The 24,512-nt window shown below is 48.0% G+C and overlaps 1 protein-coding gene across 1 annotated transcript; it reads left to right on the forward strand.

Annotated features, from left to right (window-relative positions):
* Window positions 1-862: 862 nt before the first annotated feature.
* ANGEL1 (angel homolog 1) lies at window positions 863-23,602 on the forward strand. The gene is made up of 10 exons (XM_005889623.3): window positions 863-985; window positions 4,293-4,871; window positions 6,256-6,482; window positions 6,944-7,013; window positions 7,589-8,022; window positions 10,315-10,441; window positions 10,751-10,861; window positions 19,425-19,494; window positions 20,018-20,181; window positions 20,885-23,602. The coding sequence occupies exons 1-10, from the start codon at window positions 922-924 to the stop codon at window positions 21,043-21,045; spliced, it is 2,007 nt and encodes a 668-aa protein (XP_005889685.3). The 5' UTR covers window positions 863-921; the 3' UTR covers window positions 21,046-23,602.
* Window positions 23,603-24,512: the final 910 nt, after the last annotated feature.

The raw sequence follows: 24,512 nt of genomic DNA on the forward strand, positions 1-24,512 counted from the left end.
GCGATGGATGGAGAGTGGGAAAGGGGAAGACAGGATTAAAGAGGTCTGGGTAGCACAGAGCTGGTGGAAGAACTGGCCTTATTTTAGTGACACATATTTTGTTCTGTCAACAAGGTTTCGGGACTAGATAAACTATCTAGTCCCTACTATGTGCCTGGCATTGTCACAGACACCCGGAGGAAAATGAACCAACCAACCAGATTGGTCCGGTTGCCTTTGTGGAGGGTTCACCACCTCCCTTTTTGGCTCCCTTAACAGTGGGACACTCCCTTTCTTCCAAATTACGGGGGAAAGGGCCCCTTTGGAACAGGATGAGGCAGGAGACAAAATCGTATGTGCTGAAGCAAGGAATGGACTCCATGTGTGACCTAAATCTGAGCTGAGGAAGAGAGTTAAGAAGAGGAGAAAAATGAGCAAGAGTTTTCTGTCTCCAATGTAAGCAGAGAAGGGCAAGATCACAAAAGTCATGCTGGGTGAGACCTTAAAGAGACAAAGTCTAGCCCCTCATTTTACAGACGTGGTAACCGATGGAAGGAATGGTTAGGTGGCGCACCCAAGGTGGACACTCAGTCAGGTGGCAGAAGTGGAAATAAAACCGTGGACTAGTAATAACACTACGGGGGCTGCAAGGAGGGGTTTAATGTCAACTGCCGGAGCACCAGCTGCCGCCGCCTCCGGGAGCCAGGCCCTGCCGGCTCCGCTCGGTTGCCTTGGGAACTGGCTCCCAATCTTGGCCCTGCACGCCCAATAAAGTTGTTGTTGAGGCGCAGCGGGGTCACGTGAGCAAGGCCGGGGAGGCGGGGCGCGGAGCCGGAGAGGCGGGGTGGGCCCGGGGGCGGGGCGGATCCGGGGGCGGGGCTAGTGAAGGGAGACTGGCTCGCCGCGGCGGAAAGAAGGGGCGGCGGGCGCGGGCGGCCGGCCATGATTGCGTCGTGTCTGTGTTACCTGCTGCTGCCGGCCGCGCGCCTTTTCCGCGCCCTCTCAGGTACCGGCCCCGCGTCCTGAAGGGCGGGTGCCAAGCCTCCAGGCCTGCCTTGGCAGGGCCTCCGCGGGGTCTTGGGCGGCGTGCGTTGCGCGGCCGGCCTCACGACCGGCTTATCCTGGACTCCGTGAGGCCCAGGCCTGGCCGGCGACCCTCGTGGGCCGCACCCCCCACCGACCTTCTCACGCCGGTGGCCTGGAGGCGTCGGGCCACAGTTACAACGTGGAGGCGGCTGGGGGAGGGGCGGGAGCCCCCCTCTCCCCCACTTCTGGCCCCGCGGGCGCGGAGAGGCGCCGGGGCCCGCTGAGTCACTTCTCGGGGGGTCAGGGAGGGTTGGCCCCCTTGGGGGCCCAGGCGAGTGCCCGAATTCTCCGTGGACAGGCGCCCTTCGGCCTTTTAAGGGTCTGTGTACTGAAGACCTGGACTTGCCTTGCCTTCCCCTGGGTCGACTCCACAGTCGCCTTTCCCAGCTGCCTCTCTGCGGAGTCGTTGGTTGCAAAACAACAGAATCCAGAGACACGTTGAAACCTCATCTTTGAAGCCATTGTTCCGTGCGCTTAGACATGTCGTGGGTGGAGGCAGTGCTCAGCGGCGGCCTGGAGAAGAGTTACTGTTTAACTTTGCCAGGGTTTGCCCGCGCACCCCATCCCTGGCCTTTGACTTTTCCGAGGTTCTTAAGAGACCATCCGTTCCTCTCGGAGATCGCACAGAACTCCTGGACTTCTCTTTGGCATTTTAGGGGACAGGACAGACTAAGAAGGAGTTTTAGAATAGAGTAATTTCTATTTCTTAGAAATAGGTCCAGCTTTGTGCATTCTGTGCTTTTGTGTGTGTGTGTGATTTCTGTTCATATTTCATATAAAACACTTAAAGTATGTACATGCATGTTTGTATCTGCCCACTAGAATGCAAGCTCCAGGAAGGCAGGGCTGTCTGTTCTGCTCACTGTTATCTACTGCTAACATACTACCCAGACTATAGTAGGCACTCAATTCAGGAATCCGAGAATGTCTTGTGTACGCATACATACTCCTTAGAAATGAGGAACTCCACAGAAGCCATTGCTTTCAGAGGACCATCTCATATTCCTCTAACCATGTTGCTGCTGTTTCTTGAGCTTTGCTAGCGTTCATAATGGCAGCCTCAGTGACCTATACTTAGTGAGCTCTAGTCCAGAGGTTTCTTGACCAATAGCCAGAGTTTTGGCCCCCCTCCCACCCATAGGTGTGGGCCTCCCCCCATTCATAGGTACACACCTGTTAAAGTAGTCCCATTTGTATTTGTGCATTTGGCTTCTACAGATTTTCTATTTTTAATAAAAGAATTCTGCTGAAAGACACAAACCACCACCAATCAAAACCTGCTAAATTTGAAAACTAGTAACCTCACACATATAAATCAAAGAACTTCTGCCATTTGGTGTAAATAGAGGATGTTTCAAAGGGCAGTGAATTAGCGAGTCCCTGAGACTAAAGCCAGCAACCAGGCACGTGGGTGTAAAGCGGGGTCTCCCACTCTGAGTACTGTTGACATTTGATGGTTCCTGGGGAGCTGCCTCTCTCACTGCAGGATGCTCACAGTCTCTCTGTCCTATAACCACTAGATGCCAGCAGCGTCCCCACAGCTGGGGCGACCGCTGTTTCTCCAGACAACGTGGAAATGTTCTCTGAGGGCAGAATCACCCTCGGTTGAAAACCACTTTGAGGTTTGAGGGACCTATATCCACACAGGCCATAAATAAGAGTGTCTTTCAACATTTGAACCATTTTGAAGTTTTTCTTGCCTTAAAAAAAGGAACTTATGAAATGTGTCTCCAGTGATGGAGGGACATCATCCATGTCACTTGGATGATATAAACAAGTCACCTAGTGTGTGTTGGTTGGGGGACGTTTTGTTTGCACCACAGCACTGTGCTTGGATTTTTGGGGCTTCTAATTTTAGAGTTTTTCCCACCTACTTTCTTTTGCCTGTTGACTGTCATTGTGGCTGCTGTAGCAGAGAGGTGGCAGCTGTCTCTTGCTGTGAGTTGTTGGCACCTTCTGATTGCAGCCTCTAGAGCGCTATGGAATGGGAAAGCTGATAATGATATTTGTGAAGATTTATGAGTAGAGTAAATAGCTTTGGGAAGAGGACCCCAGGCCTTTGCTAAAAGGTAGATTGTCCAGATTTTGAGACACCCTTTTTGTCTACTTCCTATTGGAATGCATTCATAGACGGGGAAATTTATAGAACTAGAAATACTCTTGGGAATTATCCAATTCACAGTTCCCTCGTCCTCATTTTGCAGTCAAGAGTAAGTCCATCTCACTAGGGGCATTGTCTAAGGTCACACAGCTTTGTTCATTTCAGTGCTGGGCCACAACCCACAGTTATGATTATGGTCAAGTGCTGGTTCCAGGGAGAAGGCAATGGCAACCCACTCTAGTACTCTTGCCTGGAAAATCCCATGGACAGAGGAGCCTGGTAGGCTGCAGTCCATGGGGTTGCGAAGAGTCGGACATGACTTAGTGACTTCACTTTCACTTTTCTGCATTGGAGAAGGAAATGGCAACCCACTCCAGTGTTCTTGCCTGGAGAATCCCAGGGACGGGGGAGCCTGGTGGGCTGCCGTCTATGGGGTTGCACAGAGTCGGACACGACTGAAGCGACTTAGCAGCAGCAGTAGCAGCAGCTGCTTCCAGTGTCATGTGGCTCTTAGAACCAGAGAGTTGAAGTTAATAGGATTCTTAACCTCCAGACAAAAGGAGTGTGGTTATATGTGATCATCTCTGTTCTCGAGTATATGGGATAGCCATTCTTATCATTCACGCACAGAGTATTTATCAGATCCCTACCATGTAAATTACTTTTAAAGTACTTTTAAAATACTTTTAAAGTACTTAGAACAGTGCCTGACACATAGTAAGCACTTGGCTCTGGTGATGATTATGTTCCAGACCCTAAAACGGGCAGGTTCAGTGATGATACAACAATGAGCACGGTGGATATAATTCTTGTTTATATGGGACTTATTGGCTTTCCCGTGGCTCAGTGGTAAAGAATCTGCCCGCAGTGCAGGAGACCAAGGTTCAAGCCCTGGGTCGGGAAGATCCCCTGGAGGAGGGCGTGGCAACCCACCCCAGTATTCTGCCTGGAGAATCCCATGGACAGAGGAGCCTGGCAGGCTACGGTCCATAGGGTCACAAAGAGTCGGACACGACTGAAGCGACTGAGCACGCACGCACGTGAGACTTACGTCAGAAGTTGAGAGAGGAGTGTGAGTTGAATGATGCCATCATCTTGTAACATGGTATTTTGGCTTTCTTTTTAGATGCTTTCTTCACATGTCGGAAAAATGTCCTCCTGGCGAAGAGCTCGTCCTCCCAGGTAGAAGGCAACTTTGCCATGGCCCCTCGGGGCCCCGACCAGGAGGAGTGTGAGGGCCTGCTGCAGCAGTGGAGGGAAGAAGGGTCGAGCCAGGTGCTGTCAACTGTGAGTGACGGTCCCCTTGTAGATAAGGGACTCGCCGAGAGCAGCCTGGCCCTCCTGATGGATAATCCCGGAGAACAGGATGCTACTCCGGAGGACACGTGGTCCAGCAGGCAGCTGAGTGACCTGCGGGCAGCGGAGAACCTGGAGGAGCCTTTTCCCGAGGTGCTAGGAGAGGAGGAGCCGCTGCCGGAGGTCGAGGGCCCAATGTGGGCAGCAGTGCCTGTGCAGACCGGCCGCCAGTACACAGATTGTGCCGTCCTCCCTGTGGGTGCGCTGGCCACAGAGCAGTGGGACGAGGACCCCGCGGTGGTGGCCTGGAGCATCGCACCGGAGCCTGTGCCCCAGGAAGAGGCTCCCGTCTGGCCCTTTGAGGGTCTGGGGCAGCTGCAGCCTCCCCCAGTGGAAATCCCGTATCATGGTGAGTCTTGACAGCCGGTTGAGTGAGCTGGGGCAGCGGTCGTCTCGGAGGTGGGCAAAGCCGTTGCTAAAGAGAAGGCCCTTTTTTGTGGAGCTCTGCTGCCACATTTTGGTTTTCTGAGACTTGCAGCGGCAAATCCAGAGGGGCCTTAGAGGTCATTTCATCTAGCCCTGTGGCCTTTTGAGATGAAGTCATCAAGGCTCGGAGAGGTGGCAGGACATGCTGAAAGTCATGTAGCTAGGTAGTGGTAGAACTGAAAGCAGACCCCAGTTCTCATTCTCTGTGTTATTGATTCTCTGGAGGAACCTGGGGTAGGGGTGGAGAGCTCTCAGGGACTCCGCTCTGTGCCCCAAACAGGATAACTCCATTTTTATCTGTGTTACATATTGGGCTTCAGTTAAAATTTGGAGAATGAGGGCTGTGCCTCACATAGGTTTGCAATCCACTCTACAGCTAGCTCCCTGCTCCAGAGGATATAGGGGACACATTACAGTTTCTGGTTTTATAGGCCCTTCTAGGTGTAGAGGTCAGAAAACAGCCAAGGCTGAGATTACTCTAGAAATGTCTTTAATCTCAGATGACTGTTAAGCGCATTCATCTGAGTGATTCCCCGGAGACCCATGGCTTTATCAAAAGTGAGGAATTGCTGGCCATGTTTAGTGAACTTTCAGTTCAGTTCAGTTCAGTCGCTCAGTTGTATCCGACTCTTTGCAACCCCATGAATTGCAGCACACCAGGCCTCACTGTCCATCACCAACTCCCGGAGTTCATTCAGACTCACGTCCATCAAGTCAGTGATGCCATCCAGCCATCTCATTCTCTGTCGTCCCCTTCTCCTCCTGCCCCCAATCCCTCCCAGCATCAGAGTCTTTTCCAATGAGTCAACTCTTCGCATGAGGTGGCCAAAGTACTGGAGTTTCAGCTTTAGCATCATTCCTTCCAATGAACACCCAGTGCTGATCTTCAGAATGGACTGGTTGGATCTCCTTGTAGTCCAAGGGACTCTCAAGAGGCTTCTCCAACACCACAGTGCAAAAGCATCAATTCTTTGGCTCTCAGCTTTCTTCACAGTCCAACTCTCATATCCATACATGACCACTGGAAAAACCATAGCCTTGACTTTAGTGTACTAAATACCAGGTATTATGCCAGGTACTAGGGATACAGTGGTGAACAAGCCAAGATCATCTCTGGCTTTGTGGAGCTTACTCTGGTCTGAGGCTGTCCTTAGAGTGTTGTTCAGATCACCACAGAAAGGGATGGATTACAGGGAAAATGAGAAAGGGAACTTTGTCACAGTATCAGAGCGCCAGGAGTAGAGATGGTAGGCCCTGTGGATAGCATGGACTCAACCACGGACCTCTTCTTCCCAACCCCTTTGCAGAAATCTTGTGGCGAGACTGGGAGGATTTCTCCACTCAGCCAGATGTTCAGGGCCTGGAGGCAGGGGATGGCCCTCAGTTCCAGTTCACTCTGATGTCCTATAATATCCTGGCCCAGGACCTAATGCAGCAGAGCTCCGAGCTCTATCTGCATTGCCACCCAGACATCCTGAACTGGAGCTATCGCTTTGCGAATCTCATGCAGGAATTCCAGCACTGGGACCCGGACGTAAGCGAAGGCGGGCGGGGAGGGTGGGGTGGATGGGGGTGTGCCATCTTGCATTTGCTCCGGACCCTGGCTGTTTCCCTGTGCCCTTAGAAAAATGAGTTCACCCACAGTTGTTCATGTGATTGGAGCCCGGCTTAGGATGGGAGCTTGCTGCCCGGTGTAAATGAGTTTTGGACAGATACTAAGACGCCTCTCCATAGGTACACCCTCGCTAGTGCCTTTGTGCAGGGAGGAAGACTTGAGGGATTCAAGGAGCAGGAAAATCCACCTTCACTTGGGGCCTGTTCTTTGCTGCAGTGGCAATCGGGGAAGAGTCAGCCCCCAGAGGAAGTGTCAGTGTGGCCCAGCCTGAGACCCACGGCAGCTTCCCACGTGGCTTCAGCATCTGCTCATGGGGAGGGAGTCGCACTGCGGTGCCCTCCGTTACCGTGGAGTGACTGGTCTCTGTGTCGTTTCCCCAGATCTTGTGTCTCCAGGAAGTCCAGGAAGATCATTACTGGGAGCAGCTGGAGCCCTCTCTGAGAATGATGGGTAATGCCGCTCCCTGGCGCGTGTGCCAGTCTCTTTTCCTCCCACCCTGTCTGCCCTCTCTTGAATGCACCATCTCTTCTTTCTTCTCAGTAAACCCTCTCACCTGTGAGCTAGCTCCCTCGTGTGGAGTTAGAAGAAAAACAAGAGTCCTGAAGTTTTAAAGTAGTTCTGACGTCCATTGCCATTTATTTACATCTATTTACCAACTCTCTGAGGCTGAAATTATTATACCCATTTTATAGGGAGGAGACTGAGGTTCAGAAAATTTGAGTGGCTAGCTCAAAGGTCACAAAGCTATAAATAAAAAAGCTCACAGCTTGTGGAGCCTGGACTCCAACTTGTCTCACCCTGGAGTCCATGCGTTTCCTATCACACCCTTCTGTCCCTCCTTCGCCTTCTAGCTGCACAGCCATCTGGTTACCGCTGTAAGGGAACCTCTGCAGAACCCAGGGATGTGTCAGGGCACGGACTCCCCCGTGTTGAGCAGCAGGAGCGGTCACTGGGTGCACACACCTGGGCTACTGCCATCGGGTCAAGGGCCCTGACCCATCTCCTTGGCGGGGTGTTCCTTGCAGGCTTTACCTGTTTCTACAAGAGGAGGACCGGGTGTAAGACAGATGGCTGTGCTGTCTGCTACAAGCCCACGAGATTCCGTCTGCTCTGCGCCAGCCCCGTGGAGTACTTTCGGCCTGGCTTGGAGCTCCTCAATCGGGACAACGTGGGCTTAGTGTTGCTGCTGCAGCCACTGGTCCCAGAAGGCCTGGGGCAAGTCTCGGTGGCCCCCTTATGTGTGGCAAATACCCATGTCCTGTACAACCCACGGCGGGGCGACGTCAAGCTGGCCCAGATGGCCATTCTCCTGGCTGAAGTGGACAAGGTGGCCAGGCTGTCAGATGGCAGCCACTGCCCCATCGTCCTGTGTGGGGACCTGAACTCTGTCCCCGACTCGCCTCTCTACAACTTCATCAGGGACGGGGAGCTCCAGTACCACGGGATGCCAGCCTGGAAGGTGAGATGGGAGCAGCCACTGTGGGGTTGGCTTAGAGGGGGATTGGGTTGCAGCATGCAGGGCTGCTTGTGGGGCAGGGACCCAAGGGACACCTGTGCTGCCTCCCTCCGGCTTTCTCTTGTCCTGTTGTTAGCTCTGGTACCCACACCTGGAAGTTAGGAGCTCTTGAGTGCCTTTGGTATACTGGAATCCTTTCAGTTTTTATCATTAATTTATGTTTAGTTTACAAGTACATAAGTAAATGCACAGATGTACACAAGTACCTCTCTATAAGGATTCAAGGATTATTACATGACTCTAAGGGGAGACGTGGGAAAGGCTGGTAATAAAGCAGGCTTAAGACCAAAGCCTGCTTTATTACCGGCCTTTCCCACCTCTCCCCTTAGAGTCATGTAATAACTGTTCAGAGTTTGGTGGTGTTCTTCCAGGTCATTTTCTGTGCTTTTGCAGTGCTACCTAAACTGCTGTGGTGATGTAACTGTCATAGTCTCTATTTGTTAATCACTTACTCTGCCAGATGCTATTTTAAGCACTTTACCTACGTTAACTCATCAGTTTCCACAAGTTCTATCATTGCTTCTATTTTAGAAGTGAGAAACCTAAGGCAGAGAGAAAGTTAGGTCATTTACTCTCTCTAGTTTGTGCAGGTTGTTAGTGGTGGAGCTAGGATTTGTAATCAGGCGGTCTGGCCTCAGGGCTCTTGCCCTCCAATACTATGCTGAGACTGCTTCTAACAGCTGATATCTAATCTATTGTATGTGTTTATAAACGTGACATATTACTGTATATTTCATTTTCTAGCTTTTATTTTTTTTACTCAACAATGTACATACGTATCTATCTCATTCCTATTGACTGCTGAATCTTTGTAACATAGCTGTATTACAGTTTTATTGTGGTTCATTTAGCCCTGCTGAGGAGCATTCAGCTTGTGCTGATTCCTTTATATGTCACTTAATCTCCTTGTTTCTCTCTTTTGCCCCTGCTGATCCAATTTGTTCCTTAACTTTTGGCAAGGCGCAGTGGAGAAAGGACGTAAGATGACTGAATTATTGTCGAGTCCTTTGGGCTTTTATTTTAATGAGGTTACTTAAGTGCCAGCGATGTCCTGGTTGCCACATGCAAAGAGGAAGGCATTATCCTGCCAGGAGGCTGCTGCTGTTACCAAGGGGCTCAGGGAATGAGAAGTAGACTTGAAAAGGGCCTCCCACATGACAGCTGCCATTAAACAAAGTGATTCAGAGCACTCATTTGGAAGCCAGACAGTCCTGCATTCAGATCCCTGCTCTGCCACCTTGGGCAAGTTACTTCCCTTCCGTGAGCCCCATTGGCCTCATCAGACCCTGGGGAATATGATGAGACCTACTTCTGAGGGTCTTCTTTGGTGGATTCATTAAAATAATGCACATAGAGTGTTTTCCAGTTCCTGCTTCAAAGGGAGCAGTCAATAATTGGTAGTGGTTATTGTTGTCGAGATTCTTGGTTGTCTGTGGTATTATTATCCCATTCAATAGGAGAGGATATTGAACCCAAGAGGTGTTAACTGACTTGCCCAAAGTGACACGGCTAGTAAATGGCCGTTCAGTTGAAGGTGTGTTTTCTTCTGATGGCATACTGAAAATGTTTGTCCTTTGCGGGCAGAGAGATTATCTCCCCAGCACATGGCTAGTGTCTTGCACATAGTTGGCATTCAAATATTTGTTGTTTGTAAATGAAATAAAGGGGATTTTGCTACACGCATTGGAGATGTGCAGATGACTGATGCTGCCGAATGTTTCCCCTACTACGTTCGGTCCGCTCCCAGGCTGCTCATGGGCTTTGACCGAGGACGGTGGCGTAGATACGGTAAAGTGCTTTGGTGCATTTCCCGTTTGGTTTGACCCTGTGATTTCCCAGTAATGGGCTTTAGATGCTAGACTTCGATCCAGAAGATCCAAAGATCCAAATAAACCTTTTCCCATGGCAAATTAAAGCCCTTGAAAGCGGATACTCCCTGGCAGAGTAGTGTAAATTTTTCCAAGGTGAAATTCAGGGGACCCTGTGTTCACATGGTTCTCTTCTCTTTGTTTCACATTATTCTCTTTCCCCTTATCCCTGTCTCGTGGACATTGCAGTGTTTCTAATTAACAAAAAATAGCTTTAATTAGTTCCTTATGTTTAACTTTCCCCTGAGACTGACGTGTTTTGTATGTAGTGTGTGACTGTGTGTGTGTATGTCCGCATGTCCCCAAACACGGGCTTCTCTCTTTCTCCATCTCGGATTCCTCATTGCCGTCTGCTCTTTGCTCATAGGTATCTGGACAGGAAGACTTCTCCCATCAGCTTTATCAGAGGAAGCTGCAGGCCCCACTGTGGCCCAGCTCCCTGGGTATCACTGACTACTGTCAGTATGTCACCTCCTGTCACCCCACGAGCTCAGGTGAGCACGTGCCATCGTCTCGCTTGGTTGTCCCTCCCTGCCCATTCTGGGAGAAAGCTGGCACCTCATTGACAAGAGAAGGCGTAATTCCCTCAGTTTTCTGAGCACATTCCTTTATATTTTTCATCGTCCTCCTCGTGGTCCCCCAGTGAAATGGACAACTGTCCGTCATAGCTTTTGGAAAATCTCCTCGTCTTCAGGGCCAGACTCCCTCTGTGTCCCTGCACTGGAAGCTTCTTGGGATTGAGGAAGTCCCAGCACGTGACTCCTCTTCCTTTCTTTCACTGTATGGCTTTCCCTGGTCTACAGAGAGACGCAAGTATAGCCGAGACTTCCTGCTGCGTTTCCGCTTCTGCAGCATGGCCTGCCGGCGACCTGTGGGACTGGTTCTTCTGGAAGGAGTGACAGACACTAAGCCAGGTAACGGGGGCTCAGCTTGCTCCCTGACTTGTCCAACTAAGTGAGCTTGGTCTTCTTTCCTCTTCACTTCTGATGTTTGTCAGTTATGTGGGTTTTTAGTCTTCTATAGGTATAATTCTTAGATATCAGCTTCTGGTAAAAAATACACTTAAGGGGAAGGTCAGTGAGGTTCACTGGCCATGTGCAACGTGTTGAGAACATGGACTAGGAATCAAGAGACTTGGGTTCTAACCAGGTTTGAGTATGCCAGAAGCTTTGTAAGCTAAAGTTGCTAATACATACCTAGCATGTGTACAGCATACATGAGAGAGAAAACAGACGTGAAAATCGTAAGGTGACAGTACTCCTGGTTGGAATAAAAAGTTACTCCTACTGGGAACTTTCAGATGGTACATAGCAGAGTATATACTTGACATTGTCCACTTCTTGTCTTTGAAACTACTACTGCAAAGCAACAAGGAGAATGGAAAAGAAAAAAAATCAAACTCCATCTTTGAGAACGCCAGGAGACCTGAAGATATCTGAAATTGGGAAGCACAGCACAGGTGGAATGGCTGCAAGAAGCACTGGCAATCCAGCTGGAGGAGGTGTGGAGAGACTTGTCTGTGGGACTGTGTATGAATCTCAAAAAGGACCAGCAGGGTTCATTTCTCATGGTGAGGCGTGAACCTTGAGGCACAAAATCAGAATCCCTTGTTTCATCAACAGGAATAGGATCGCACAGGTTGTGAAATGAAATTGCATGAACCCTTTTGGTCCAGAGAGGCATTGGAGGAAAGACTGATCAAGGAATCAAGCCATCTTTGCATGAAACAGTCTGTTTAAGTGGCAGGGGGGAGATGAAATGCTTACGGAGCTGCACATTTCTTTTGGCTGGGAGACGTAAAGGTTAAAAGGACTCACACAACCCTGTGTCATAAGGAAAATGCCCATTACTTGGAATGCAGATCCAGAGGATGAAATGTAAGCTGCTGAGCTCAGGAAAGAAGTGGAATAAAAAGTGAAAAAAAATCACTTAAAATTAAGCCAAAATTAGATGCAGCACAAGAGAGAAGAGGCATTGTTGAAAACAAGAGGCAGAGGCCAGGAAAGATAGAAAGTGCTGGGGAGAATATGACGGGAGTGGGAGTTACAGAGATTGAACATATACATAATAGGCATTTACAAGGAAGAAAGCCAATAATATCATGGCACAAAAGGAACATTTGAAGGTAGGACATAAGGAAGATTTTCCCCAGATGAAGAGATCTGAATCTTTGGATTGAGACGGATGTACCACATCTCAGGGAAAACTGACATAGGAGAATTGACAGTAAGACCTCCTAATGAAGTTAACAGAAGTCAAAGATGAAAGAATCTTTTGGACAACTGAACCAAAAAGAGTGGGATACCTTTTTTTTTTTTTTTAAATCGGGCTACCTTTAAAGGTAAAAATAATTAGGTAGGTTTCAGATTTCTTAAAATTAACATTCGACTTTAGAACACTGGAGAGCAAAGTTTCCAGGAAAGAAGGTATGTCTCAAGAATTTTATACTCAACCCAAACTCATTCTTTTTTTTTTTCCAAACTCATTCTTGAAGAAAATGCTAGAAGAATAACTTAAGATGACCAAGCAGTGACTGAAAAAACTGTAGTATTAATAAAAGGACTGGTGGTAAGCAATGAACTCATTGTTTTCTTGAAGGAATTTAACTTGCACTGGCATTTTACACAAAGAAGTGAGCATTTCAATGGCTTGGGTTTTTTTTGTTTTTTTTTTTTAATTGCAAAGCTCTAATGTATTATTACAGCTGTGGTGGTAACAATAAAATTGTTCACAGAGCGACTGGCATGTGCCAGGAACTGGGGTAAGTGCTTGTATCAGTTGGACTTAGGCAGGGAAGCTGTGGATGAGTGTTTTAAGAATTCAGAATCCTCAAGTTAAACAGTAGTAGGATCCCACATAGGTAATTCCATGTTAAGAAGAGATTGTTTTTAAAAAATCAGTACTGTACTTGAAACATAAAATAAGCATTTTGATTTAATAACAAAATAAGAACTTTAAATACATACTGACAATCACTTTGTAAGTAGAATCATTATGTAGGGGGAAAATATCCAGTTCACTAACAGTGCCCAATAATAGCAGTATTTTCAAAATTGAGATTAAACACACCCATCCTCCACAAACTGTGAACATGCCTTTCTGTTTGTTCAGTAGCCCCATCCAGGGCTGAACAGGCTCCTGATGAATCTTTTTTGAAGACCCCAAGTCTAAAAAGCTACCATCAGTTTTAGACCATGGGTAGAAAGACGAGTTCAGTACGAGGACATCATAGTGAGTCATCTTTTTTTCTGGAGGATTTGTTTAGATGTGCTATCAAATAATATTTCCAATCTGCTGCCAGAGTCATCCAGCCCAACTGTGCACAGTAAAACTTGCCAACTTGACTGTGATACTGACTTTAATGGGAAGCATCTGAGTTGCAAGAGGAGCTCAGTGGTAGGTAGTGATGGTCTGACTTTCCCACAAGTTGACATTGGATGTGCTAGTGTGTTTTACATCACACAAATGAAAAAAAAGAAACACTGTGATTCTCACGCTCCCTCATTCTCTTTTTGAGGGAATACTTCATAAGATGGGAATCTAAATTTTAAGTCCCCCTGTTATAAATATTTTTAACTATTAGTGGTTTCTTCTTTCCAGTATGGTTCTTAAAGACACCGAAAGGGGTTACTGTGTTTTCTTTTTCGTGAGCACTTGCATATTTCCATTTATTTACAGAGCTTTGGGTCTTTTAACATGAAAGAATAAACCGTGAGCCTAGTTAAGTGCATTCTAGGAAAAAAAAACAGTTGCCAATAGATGACTTTTGTAAGACAGTGGACTAACTACTATTTACAGGAGAAGGCAGTGGCAGCCTACTCTAGTACTCTTGTCTGGAAAACCCCATGAACAGAGGAGGCTGGGAGGCTGCAGTCCATAGGGTCGCTAAGAGTCGGACATGACTGAACGACTTCACTTTCACCTTTCACTTTGATGCATTAGAGAAGGAAATGGCAACCCACTCAATGTTCTTGCCTGGAAAATCCCAGGGACGGGGGAGCCTGGTGGGCTGCCGTCTGTGGGGTCGCACAGAGTCAGACACGACTGAAGTGACTTAGCAGCAGCAACTACTATTTACAAACTGGCCAGATGGCCACAGAGCAAAGGCGACCTGATCAGGTTTTGAACCTGGAAAATTCAAAGTACAGTTTTCGCACTGGCCTATTTCTGCACAACTTACTATCCTTTTCCCAAGTATTTGCAGACCTTACTTTCTCTGCTGCTACCAGTGCTGAATGGTTCAGGAAGCTGTCTTAGCTCAGATGGGGGCAGCTGGGGCCAGTGTGCTCATGAGGCCTGGTGGGGCAGGCAGAGGCGTGGGTCCCTTGTAACTGCCAGAGAGGTGCTGTTCGTACACAGAGCTGCAGGAGGAGAACTTGCTGCTGAGGGAATCCGTTTTCTTTCTCTTTGGTTTTTCTTTTCATGTGCTAACAAAAACAAAAACACTTGATTTTTTTTTTTTTCTGTTTTTTGTTCTCACACTTGTATGAGGTTTTGGTAAGGGTAAAGGTCTAGTTTGGAAAGTAATTTAGTCCATTGTCTTGCAGGCTCCAACAGAGGATGAGATGGTTAGATAACATCGCTCACTCAATGGACATGAGTTTGAGCAAACTCTGGGAGAAGTCTGCTTCTATTTTGATTCTTGATCCTTTCTTTGTATGTCACATATTTTGCCTCCCTGAGACTGGTCATTCTCTCTAATCCCTTGATTTCTGAAATTTCATGATGGTTTGCTGGTAATATTTTTTCAATAATTTTCTACTTTCTGCTTCCTGTTTTTGGAATTCCTTTTAATTGGATATGGGCTTCCCTTGTGGCTGAGCTGGTAAAGAATCCTCCTGCATTGTGGGAGACCTGGGTTCGATCCCTGGATTGAGATGATTCCCTGGAGAAGGGAAAGGCTACCACTCCAGTATTCTGGCCTGGACACAACTGAGCAACTTTCACTTAATTGGATATGGTGGTTGTTTAGTCGCTAAGTTGTATCCAACTCTGCAACCCCATGGACTGCAGGATGCCAGGCTTTCCTGTCCTTTGTTATCTCCCAGAGTTTGCTCAAACTCATGTCCATTGAGTGAGTGATGTTATCTAACCATCTCATCCTCTGTTGGCCTCTTCTCCTCCTGCCCTAAGTCTTTTCCAGCATTAGGCTCTTTTCCAGCATTAGGCTCTTTTCCAGTGAGTCTACTCTTTGCATCAGATGGCCAAAATGTTGGAGCTTCAGATTCAGCATCTGTCCTTCCAATGAATATTCATGGTTGATTTCCTTTAGGATTGACTGGTTTGGTCTCCTTGCAGTCCAAAGGACTCTCAAGAGTCTTTTCTAGCACCACAATTCAAAAGCATAAATTCTTCAGTGCTCAGCCTTCTTTATGGTCCAACTTCACATCCATACATGGCTACTGGAAAAACCATAGCCTTGACTATAGGGACCTTTGTCGGTAAAGTGATGTCTCTGCTTTTTAATACAGTGTCTAGGTTTGTCATAGCTTTCCTTCCAAAGAGCAAGTGTCTTTTAAATTTCATTACTGCACTTAATGTCCACAGTGATTTTGGAGCCTAAGAAAATAAAATCTGTCACCGCTTCCATTTTTTCCTCTTCTATTTGTTATGAAACAGATGCCATGATTTTAGTTTTTTGAATGTTGAGTTTTAAATCAGTTTTTCGCTCTCCTCCTTTACCCTCATCAAGAGGCTTTTTAGTTGCTCTTTACTTTCTGCCATTAGAGTGGTATCATCTGCATATCTAAGGCTGTTGATATTTCTCCTGGCAGTCTTGATTCCAGCTTGTGATTCATCCAGCCTGGCATTTCACATGATGTACTCTGCATAGAAGTTAAATAAGCAGGGTGACAGTATACAGCCTTGTTGTACTCCTTTCCCAATTTTGAACCAGTCCATTGTTCCATGTCTGGTTCTAACTGTTGCTTTTTCACCCACATACAGGTTTCTCAGGAGGCAAGTAAGGTGGTCTGGCATTCCCATCTCTTTAAGAATTTTCCAGTTTGTTGTTATCCACACAGTCAAAGGTTTTCATGTAATCAGTGAAACAGGAGTAGATGTTTTTCTGGGATTCTGTAGCTTTTTCTATGATCCAACGAATGTTGGCAATTTGATGTCTGGTTCCTCTGCTTTTTCTAAATCAAACTTGTACATCTGGAAGTTCTCGCTTCACGTACTGTTGAAGCCTAACTTGGAGGATTTTGAGCATTACCTTGCTAGCATGTGAAATGAGTGCAGAAGCAGAAGATATTAAGAACAGGTGGCAAGAATACACAGAAGAACTATACAAAAAAAATCTTCATGACCCAGATAAACTGATGGTGTGATCACTCACCTGGAACCAGACATCCTGGAATGCGAAGTCAAGTGGGCCTTAGGAAGCATCGCTCTTGGCACAGGTTTCATTCCAATCCCAAGGAAAGGCAATGCCAAAGAACGCTCAAACTACCACACAGTTGCACTCATCTCACACGTTATTAGTGTAATGCTCAAAATTCTCCAAGCCAGGCTTCAGCAATACATGAACCGTGAACTTCCAGATGTTCAAGCTGGATTTAGAAAAAGGCAGAGGAACCAGAGATCAAATTGCCAACATCCGTTAAATAATTGAAAAAGCAAGAGTTCTCAAAAAACATCTGCTTTATAGACTACGCCAAAGCCTTTGACTGTGTGGATCACAGCAAACTGTAGAAAATTCTTCAAGAGATAGGACTACCAGACCACCTGACCTGCCTCCTGAGAAATCTGAATGCAGGTCAAGAAGCAACAGTTAGAACTGGACATGGAACAACAGACTGGTTCTAAATCCGGAAGGGAGTACGTCAAGGCTGTATATGTCACCCTGCTTATTTAACTTCTATGCAGAGTACATCATGTGAAATGCTGAGCTGGAAGAAGCACAAGCTGGAATCAAGATTGCTGGGAGAAATATCAATAACCTCAGATATACATATGACTCTTGCCTTATGGCAGAAAGTGAAGAAGAACTAAAGAGCCTCTTGATGAAAGTGAAAGAGGAGAGAGAAAATGCTGGCTTAAAATTCAACATTCATAAAACTAAGATCATGGCATCTGGTCCCATCACTTCATGGAAGACAGATGGGGAAACAATGGAAACAGTGAGAGATTTTATTTTCTTGGGCTCTAAAATCACTGCAGATGGTGACTGCAGCCATGAAAGTAAAAGACACTTGCTCCTTGGAAGAAAAGCTGTGACCAACCTAGATAGCATATTAAAAAGCAGAGACATTACTTTGCTGACAAAGGTCCATCTAGTCAAAGCTATGATTTTTCCAGTAGTCATGGATGGATATGAGAGTTGGACTATCAAGAAAGCTGAGCACTGAAGAATTGATGCTTTTGAGCTGTGGTGTTGGAGAAGACTCTTGAGAGTCCCTCAGACTGCAAGGAGATCCAACCAGTCCATCCTAAAGGAGATCAGTCCTGAGTGTTCACTGGAAGGACCAATGCTGAAGCTGAAGCTCCAATACTTTGGCCACCTGATGCGAAGAACTGACTCATTGAAGAAGACCCTGATGCTGGGAAAGATTGAAGGTGGGAGGGAAAGGGGACAACAGAAGATGAGATGGTTGGATGTCATCACCGACTTGATGGACATGAGTTTGGGTAAACTCCGGGAGTCGGCGATAGACAGGGAAGGCTGGCATGCTGCAGTCCGTGGGGTTGCAGAGAGTCAGACATGACTGAGCGACTGAACTGAAGTAACATGTTGTATGGTAAATCTCATTGATACATATTAAACTCTGAACTTCAAAGGCAGAGCAAAGACAAGTTTTTAAAATATCCACAGGAAATTCCTGAGACTTGGCCATATATCAAACTATCAATAGTTGTGACACGTGGGCTTAGTTGCTCCTTGGCATGCGGGACCCTCCCGGACCACGGATTGAACCCATGTCTCCTGCATTGGCAGGCAGACTCTTTACTACTTAGCCAGCCGGGAAGCCCCATTCCTAGTTTTTTTTAGTGTTGTGAGTTTTGTTTTGCTTTTAGTTTGGGTTTTTTATTTCATAAAGGAGTGTTGAATTATGTCAAAGGTTTTTTCTGTCTATTCAGATGATCATGGTTTTTGTTCTTCGATATTCTATTAATTGATTTTCAGTTGTTAAACCGTTACATTTCTAGGATAAAAATACTTGGTCATAATATATAACAATTGCTAATTCAGATTTTCTTCTTTTTCTTGAATGAGTTTATGTAGTTTTTGTCTTTTTAGGAATTTTTCCATTTTACCTAAGTCATCTAGATTGTTGGTATACCGTTTTTAACTGTATCCTTATAATTTTTAAATTTCTGTAAGATCGGTAGTGATGGTCCTCTCTTTTAATCCTGGTTTTAGTAATTTGAGTCTTCTCTTTTTTTCTTCGTCAGTCTGTCTTAAGTGTTTGTCAATTTTGTTGATCCTTGTTATTCTATTTTCTTAGTTTGGATTGTTAAACAAAATACCATAGATGAGTGGGTTATGAACAACAGAACTTTATTTTTCACTGTTCAGGAGTCTGGAAGTTCAGGGCCCAGGTGCCAGCGTGGTCTGGTTCTGGTGAGGACTCTGCTCTGTTTGCTAACTGCCAACTTGTTGCATCTGCACACAGCAGAGAGAGGGTGAGACAGCTCTCTGGGATCCCTTTTAAAAAGGCATCAATCCTATTCATGAAGGCTTCACCCTCAATGCCAGATTACCTCCTGAAGGCCCCACTTCCTAAATGCTGTCCCATTGAGGGTTAGCACTTAAACATATTTTGAAGAGACACAAATATTCAGTCCATAACACTTACTAATGTCAGTAGTTGTTGTTTCGTTGCTAAGTCATGTCTGATTCTTTATGACCCCAGGAACTGTAGCATGCCCAGTAGGACCTGTAATAATATTCGCTCTTTCTCTCCTGATAATGGTAACGTGTGTCTTTTTTTCTTTGAGTGTGTGTGTGTATATATATAGGTATGTGTAAGTACGGATGCATATATGTGTGTAAGGGTATACATACATATGTATGTGCATACATATGTAGATATGTGTAAATACACAATGGATTGTGTGGGATAAAAGATTCTAGAGGAATACACCAGGGATTTGGTAATGTTGGTTGCCCCTCGGGAGAGGAATTGAGTGGCAAGGGCCCCAGAGTAGGACGGAGACTTTTCACTGAGGTTTTTCTCTACATTTTGGTTTTTGTAACCATGTAACTGTTATTACCTATTCTAAAACTTAAAGTGTAAATTTTTTAAAAAGCTGCTGAACCAGGGAAGAGATGTCTGCGTCAGAGGCCCCTGTCTGTCTGCTCCCCGAGGTTCCTGACTCCGGTCCATTGTTTTCTTCCTCCTTTCATGTTTTTTCTTTCCCTTTTCCCTTCTGGAACAATCCAGTCAAGGATCTGACTGCCGTTTCAGGGTGCAAAGTTCTGACCCTCCTTCCCTGTCTTTGAGTGATAAAACTCCTCTCTCCGGTCTTCTACAGAGCGACCTGCTGGCTGGGCTGAGTCTGTCATTGAGGAAGATACATCTGAGTCTGAGCCGGATGTCCCCAGGTAATTTTCTTCCAGTTCCCTCTGCTTGCATCGCAGCTCCATTGAGGTGTATTAGAGATGCTCCTTTTGGCTTTCCTGGGCCTGATTTGGGGGAACACTTTGCTGAGTTTTCTCTTCCCCCTAATATGTGATAAGGTTATGGAGGAACATACAGGTGTGCAGAGGCCAGAGGCGATCCACCCAGGTTCTTACAGATGAAAACCCCGTGCACGTTTCCTTAGGGCGTAAGGCCTCACAGAAGAGCCTGCTGACCCACAGACAAGGGTACATGAGGTATACACTTCACCAGGTAGCAAGAGGAGGGTGGGGGATAAGGAACATCAACAGGGCTGAATATAAATGTGTCTGTTTCTAGGCTGATTTAGCGAAGACTCTCCATCTCTGGTTAGCATGGGAAGGAACTTGCTGAGGTTGAGTTATTTGGGGTCATCCATTAAAAAGCTTTATAAAATCCACAGAGAAGTGACCCTGGGAGAAGTTCAGTAGCGTTTGCTGACTGGTTATCGCCCCCTCCACCCCGTAGGACTGCAGGCACCATCCAGCACTGCCTACACCTGACCTCGGTGTATACTCATTTCCTGCCCCAGCACGGCCGCCCAGAGGTCACCACAATGCCCCTGGGTCTGGGAACGACAGTGGATTACATCTTCTTCTCAGCTGAGTCCTGCGAGAATGGGAACAGAACTGGTAAGCCTGGTGGATCCTGGATTCCCAGACGCCACCCCCAAGAGTCTCTGGGAGCTGATGGTAGGTCAGGCATCTGATCACATGACTTGGGCTGCTGCGACCTGCCTGGCAAAGGAGCAGATCTCAGACCTGCCTGACGCTGGTCATCCTCATCGTACTTCCCTTAGGCCCTTTGCCCGGCTTCTCTTTTTATCTTTGTAGCAGAACAAGCCATCCCTCCTTTCTCAAGATGAAAATAGAGCACTCGGAGGTGATTGGATTTGTTCAGTGCAGCTGGCTAGTGAGGGTCTGGTGAGGTTAGAAACCCAGCCAGTTTCTTGTCCTCTCGCCCCTCACTGTAGTCACAGTGTGGCAGTCTGCCAGCCCCACGCCTATTTTCTTTAAAGCATGTCTTTTACAGTGTTTGGGTTTTATGTTTAAAAATCAGATTTTACACAGAAACTCTCTGACTTCTCTCGGAAAATCGGAAGATCTTGTAATTCTGGGCTTGGAGGTGCATTCTCTAGTTTGGTACAGCCCCCGAACCCACTCACTCCATTCACTGACATATTATGGAGCGTCCAAGAGGCTGCAGGAGGTGAGAGGGAGGGTGGGTGGCTGAGAAGATGCAGCGTCTTGAAGGTGAAGCTCCCACAGGCCCCCTCCCGCCCCGGGACATGTGGTGGTGGCTGCATCGCCCACCGGCCTCCGCTCTGTGCTCCAGATCGCAGGCTGTATCAGGATGGAACCCTCAAGCTCCTGGGCCGGCTCTCGCTCCTCTCTGAAGAGATCCTCTGGGCTGCCAACGGCTTACCCAACCCCTTCTGCTCTTCAGACCACCTCTGCCTACTGGCTAGCTTCGGGATGGAAATCGCGGCCCCATGATGGGCTCCCAGGGGAAGAGCGCTTCTTCTCTTCCAGAAGAGCTCATCGGATGAGACTGTGGAAATATCCCACGCTTCTGGAAACTTAGATCCAAGAAACTTAACGTCCCCTCCCCACCCCCTCCTCATTCCCTTCTCCCCCACGGTTAGATTTTCTCCAGGCCTGTCCACATTCTCTGCCTGTGGTCCCTGCCCCGCCCCAGCCTCTTCCTAACCCTGTGCCACATGAGGGGGTGGCCTCGGGAGAGGCACAAGCGGGGGGTCCCCCCTTCCCTCCATGTATCCAGCGCTGCCCACTGATTTTTGATTACCAGGGTTGCGGGAGCTACTGATCTCCTTGGTTATTTGTTTTTAGGCCATTTCTTGGTGGTGCCTTCTGACCCGACCTTCTCCCTGCCTGAGACCCGAGGGCCCAACCCTCCTGCAGACATGCACAGACACGCACATGTTGAGACGCGCTCTTCTGTGTGGTCACGCCTGTCTCTGACCAGCCTGCTTGCCACGCTGGGGCCGTGGGTCACGGGCTCTGCTCTCCCTTTATCTTATGTTTCATTAGGCATTCATCTGGCCAGCCAGGGGGTCCTCTCCATTGGGGCTCTGGAACAAGTGGGCCCCGCAGACTTGGGTGCACTTCCGGGCTTTGCAGCCTCTGAGCCTCCTGCCCAGAGCGCCTCACCAGCCTGCGTGCTTTCCCCAGGGCTGGGCCCTTTCCCCAGGCTGCCCTGTGGCGGCGGGTGGAGGGTCAGTGGGCAGAGAGAGTGGTTCAAGGTTCAGAGCGCTTCAAGGCTGAGTAGAAAGAACTGTCAGAAAACTCTGGTCTCCCTGGAGGACCGGGGTGAGGGTGGGAGTCCTGGGGCAGGAGAACAGGCAGCGGACTCGAGACCTCAGGGACTTGCCCTCTTGCCTCACACACCTCAGCTGCAGCTCTCTGTTCCTCTCCTCCCACTGCTTTTTACTGTTTGCTGCCGACCACATTCCCTTCCCTTTTTTTGCCCATAGAAAAGCCCGAGATTGAGCCCAGGCCAAACCTTCTCAGTAGAAAGGCGGCCTTGGGCACAAGTGGCCCGAGACGCGGACATGGCAGTGCTTGAGGGTTTGCTCCAGCTGGCCCAGCCTCCGCTGCTGGTTGTCCCTGCTTTCCCCCTCTCTGGCCCATTCAGGGGGCTCCCTCGCCCACACGAGTCACTGCAGGCCTTATAGCCTTTCATTGCTGGGCATGGCGTGGGGTGTTCCTGGCCGGCTCCTCCTCACACCTCCCATCACTCAGAGTAGCTGCTGCTGGCCCTGCAGATGTGGCCCCCAGAGCGGGACTGGAGGATATAGCTGAGAGAGGCTAAAGTTAGGGACAGTTAGCTGAGGTTCACGTTTTTTTTTTTTTTTTTTTTTTTTTTGAGAGCCAAAGACCCAGCTTGGATTCTGCTGCTGCATTCAGGGTTATAAGCTTTCCATGCCTTGGTTCTGGGGGATTTATCTCTGCGTGTGTATTTTTAAACATTGTTTCCTGGGTACTGGGCATGTGCCTGTCTGAGCCCCAGGCCCATCTGTCCACACCCCACCATCCATTCTGTTTGTCTCTTCCTGGACATCTCCTGAGGTGGTCTCCTTGGTTCCTAGAACTAGGGCCCATCAGCTCTTCTCTTCTGCCAGGCAATGTAGTTTAAAAATGGCTAAAGATGGCAGAGGGCAGGAGCTTAATAGATAATCTTTTCCTTGTTTTCTTACTTGTTTCTGTTTTGGAAATGAAAGGGGGGTTTAAATGGTCATTTGAATTCTCTTTTCCAAATAAAGGTTTACCTTTTTCCCCCCAACTGTTGATTATTTTATTAGGATCCCCAAGAGCATGGGGGAAGGGAAGGCCTGGAGAATGAGCCGGGCAGAGAGCAAGAGATTGACCTGGGATGGGGCCTCTAACCCTACATCTAGACCACAGAAAAGGGTTGTCATCTCCCCTAGGTAACTGAGTGGATGCCCACTGCTCTGAGGAACAGGGCCTGCGTGCAGCCTCCTGCCCCGACCTTCAAAGGGTGCAGCTCTCTATCCTCTCCCAGCTCGAGGAGAGTGGTCCATTCAGCTGCTTTCATTCGTATTCTATCTGCTGCCCTTGTCTCTCCCCCTAGTCCGAGCAGAGGAGGGTCTGTGGCAAAAAGCAGGACGAGAGAAGCGTTTTCCCTGGTCAAAGCTGTGGCAGCTGCATGAGGCGTGATGCGCATGGCCGATGCCTCTCGCCGCGATTTCTATTTCTGATCATCATCTCTTCCCTATTCTGGAGCCAGGCCTGAGCTGCGGGCCATCTGTTGCTGGAAAGCTGTCCCTCCTTTACCAGGCCTCAGTCCGCTGGGAGTTCTGTCTTCCCCCGGCCTCCTCACGAAGCCCTTGTGCCTGTGGGGAGAAGCCCTGAGGCCAGGTGGGGTTTAACGCCTCACCTGAACTGAAGCCCAGGCTCCACACCTTTAAATCAGTACCTGAGAATCTGTGTTACTTAAAGCTCCCCGGGCACCAGTGGAAACACCTGGGTTACGATTCAGCAGAAAGAGAATTTAGCCAGGGATTAGGATCACCGCCTGTTGTCTTGGCCTGGTTGCTCAGTGGTTGTGGGTGAGTTAACCCCTCCCTGTGTTTCAGATATCTTGGTGAAATGGAAATTAAAGTAGTATTGTTTTCCACTCATCAGGAATTTTCAGATCTGAAGTTACATTGTTTGAAAGGATGCTAGGAATCCCAGAGTATTATTGGTAATTACAGTAATTGGCAATTATTGGTAACAGTTGGGAGTTAAGGATGTCTATGGCACCCCACTCCAGTACTCGTGCCTGGAAAATCCCATGGACGGAGGAGCCTGGTGGGCTGCAGTCCATGGGGTCGCTAAGAGTTGGTCACGACTGAGCGACTTCACTTTCACGCATTGGAGAAGGAAATGGCAACCCACTCCAGTGTTCTTGCCTGGAGAATCCCAGGGACGGGGGAGCCTGGTGGGCTGCCATCTATGGGGTTGCACAGAGTCGGACACGACTGAAGTGACTTAGCAGCAGCAGTTTCCCCTAGGCAGTCTGGACAGTTCTCGGCTCGGAATTCTTTTATAGCCCCTAAGCTCTGAGGCTGTCCCCAGGACTCCTTTCCTGGCCTGAAGGGCTTCCCCGCGGTGACCTGCATTTACACAGCATCTGCACGGGGCGTTGATTCAGGGCTGTCAGGGCGCTTCCCTTTCCACGATCAGTTCAGGTGCGCATGTCTTACCTTTACATCTGAGGAAGCAGAGATCGCAAAGAGGGAAACAGACTCTCCTTTGCTTGATTTCTTGCCACCCAGCTCCTCAGAACACAGCGTCTTCTGGGAGTAGGAGGGCCAGGTTGTCTTGTAAGGCAGACACGGGGCTGGGTCTTGGAGAAGGGAAGCAACCAACCAGTCCACTGCTGGCTTGTCTTAAGCCCTGTTTTTTTTTATCTCCTTCCCCATGTGTAGCTACTCACC

This window comes from Bos mutus, chromosome 10 (assembly GCF_027580195.1).
Source record: "Bos mutus isolate GX-2022 chromosome 10, NWIPB_WYAK_1.1, whole genome shotgun sequence".
Lineage (NCBI taxonomy): Eukaryota > Metazoa > Chordata > Mammalia > Artiodactyla > Bovidae > Bos > Bos mutus.

Excerpts from the sequence above, each read along its gene's own strand:
- ANGEL1 (XM_005889623.3), top strand. The coding sequence starts at position 922 with ATGATTGCGTCGTGTCTGTGTTACCTGCTGCTGCCGGCCGCGCGCCTT. Across the intron at positions 4,872-6,255 it reads AGTGGAAATCCCGTATCATG|AAATCTTGTGGCGAGACTGG; the intron begins GTGAGTCTTGAC and ends ACCCCTTTGCAG. Across the intron at positions 20,182-20,884 it reads CGAGAATGGGAACAGAACTG|ATCGCAGGCTGTATCAGGAT; the intron begins GTAAGCCTGGTG and ends TCTGTGCTCCAG.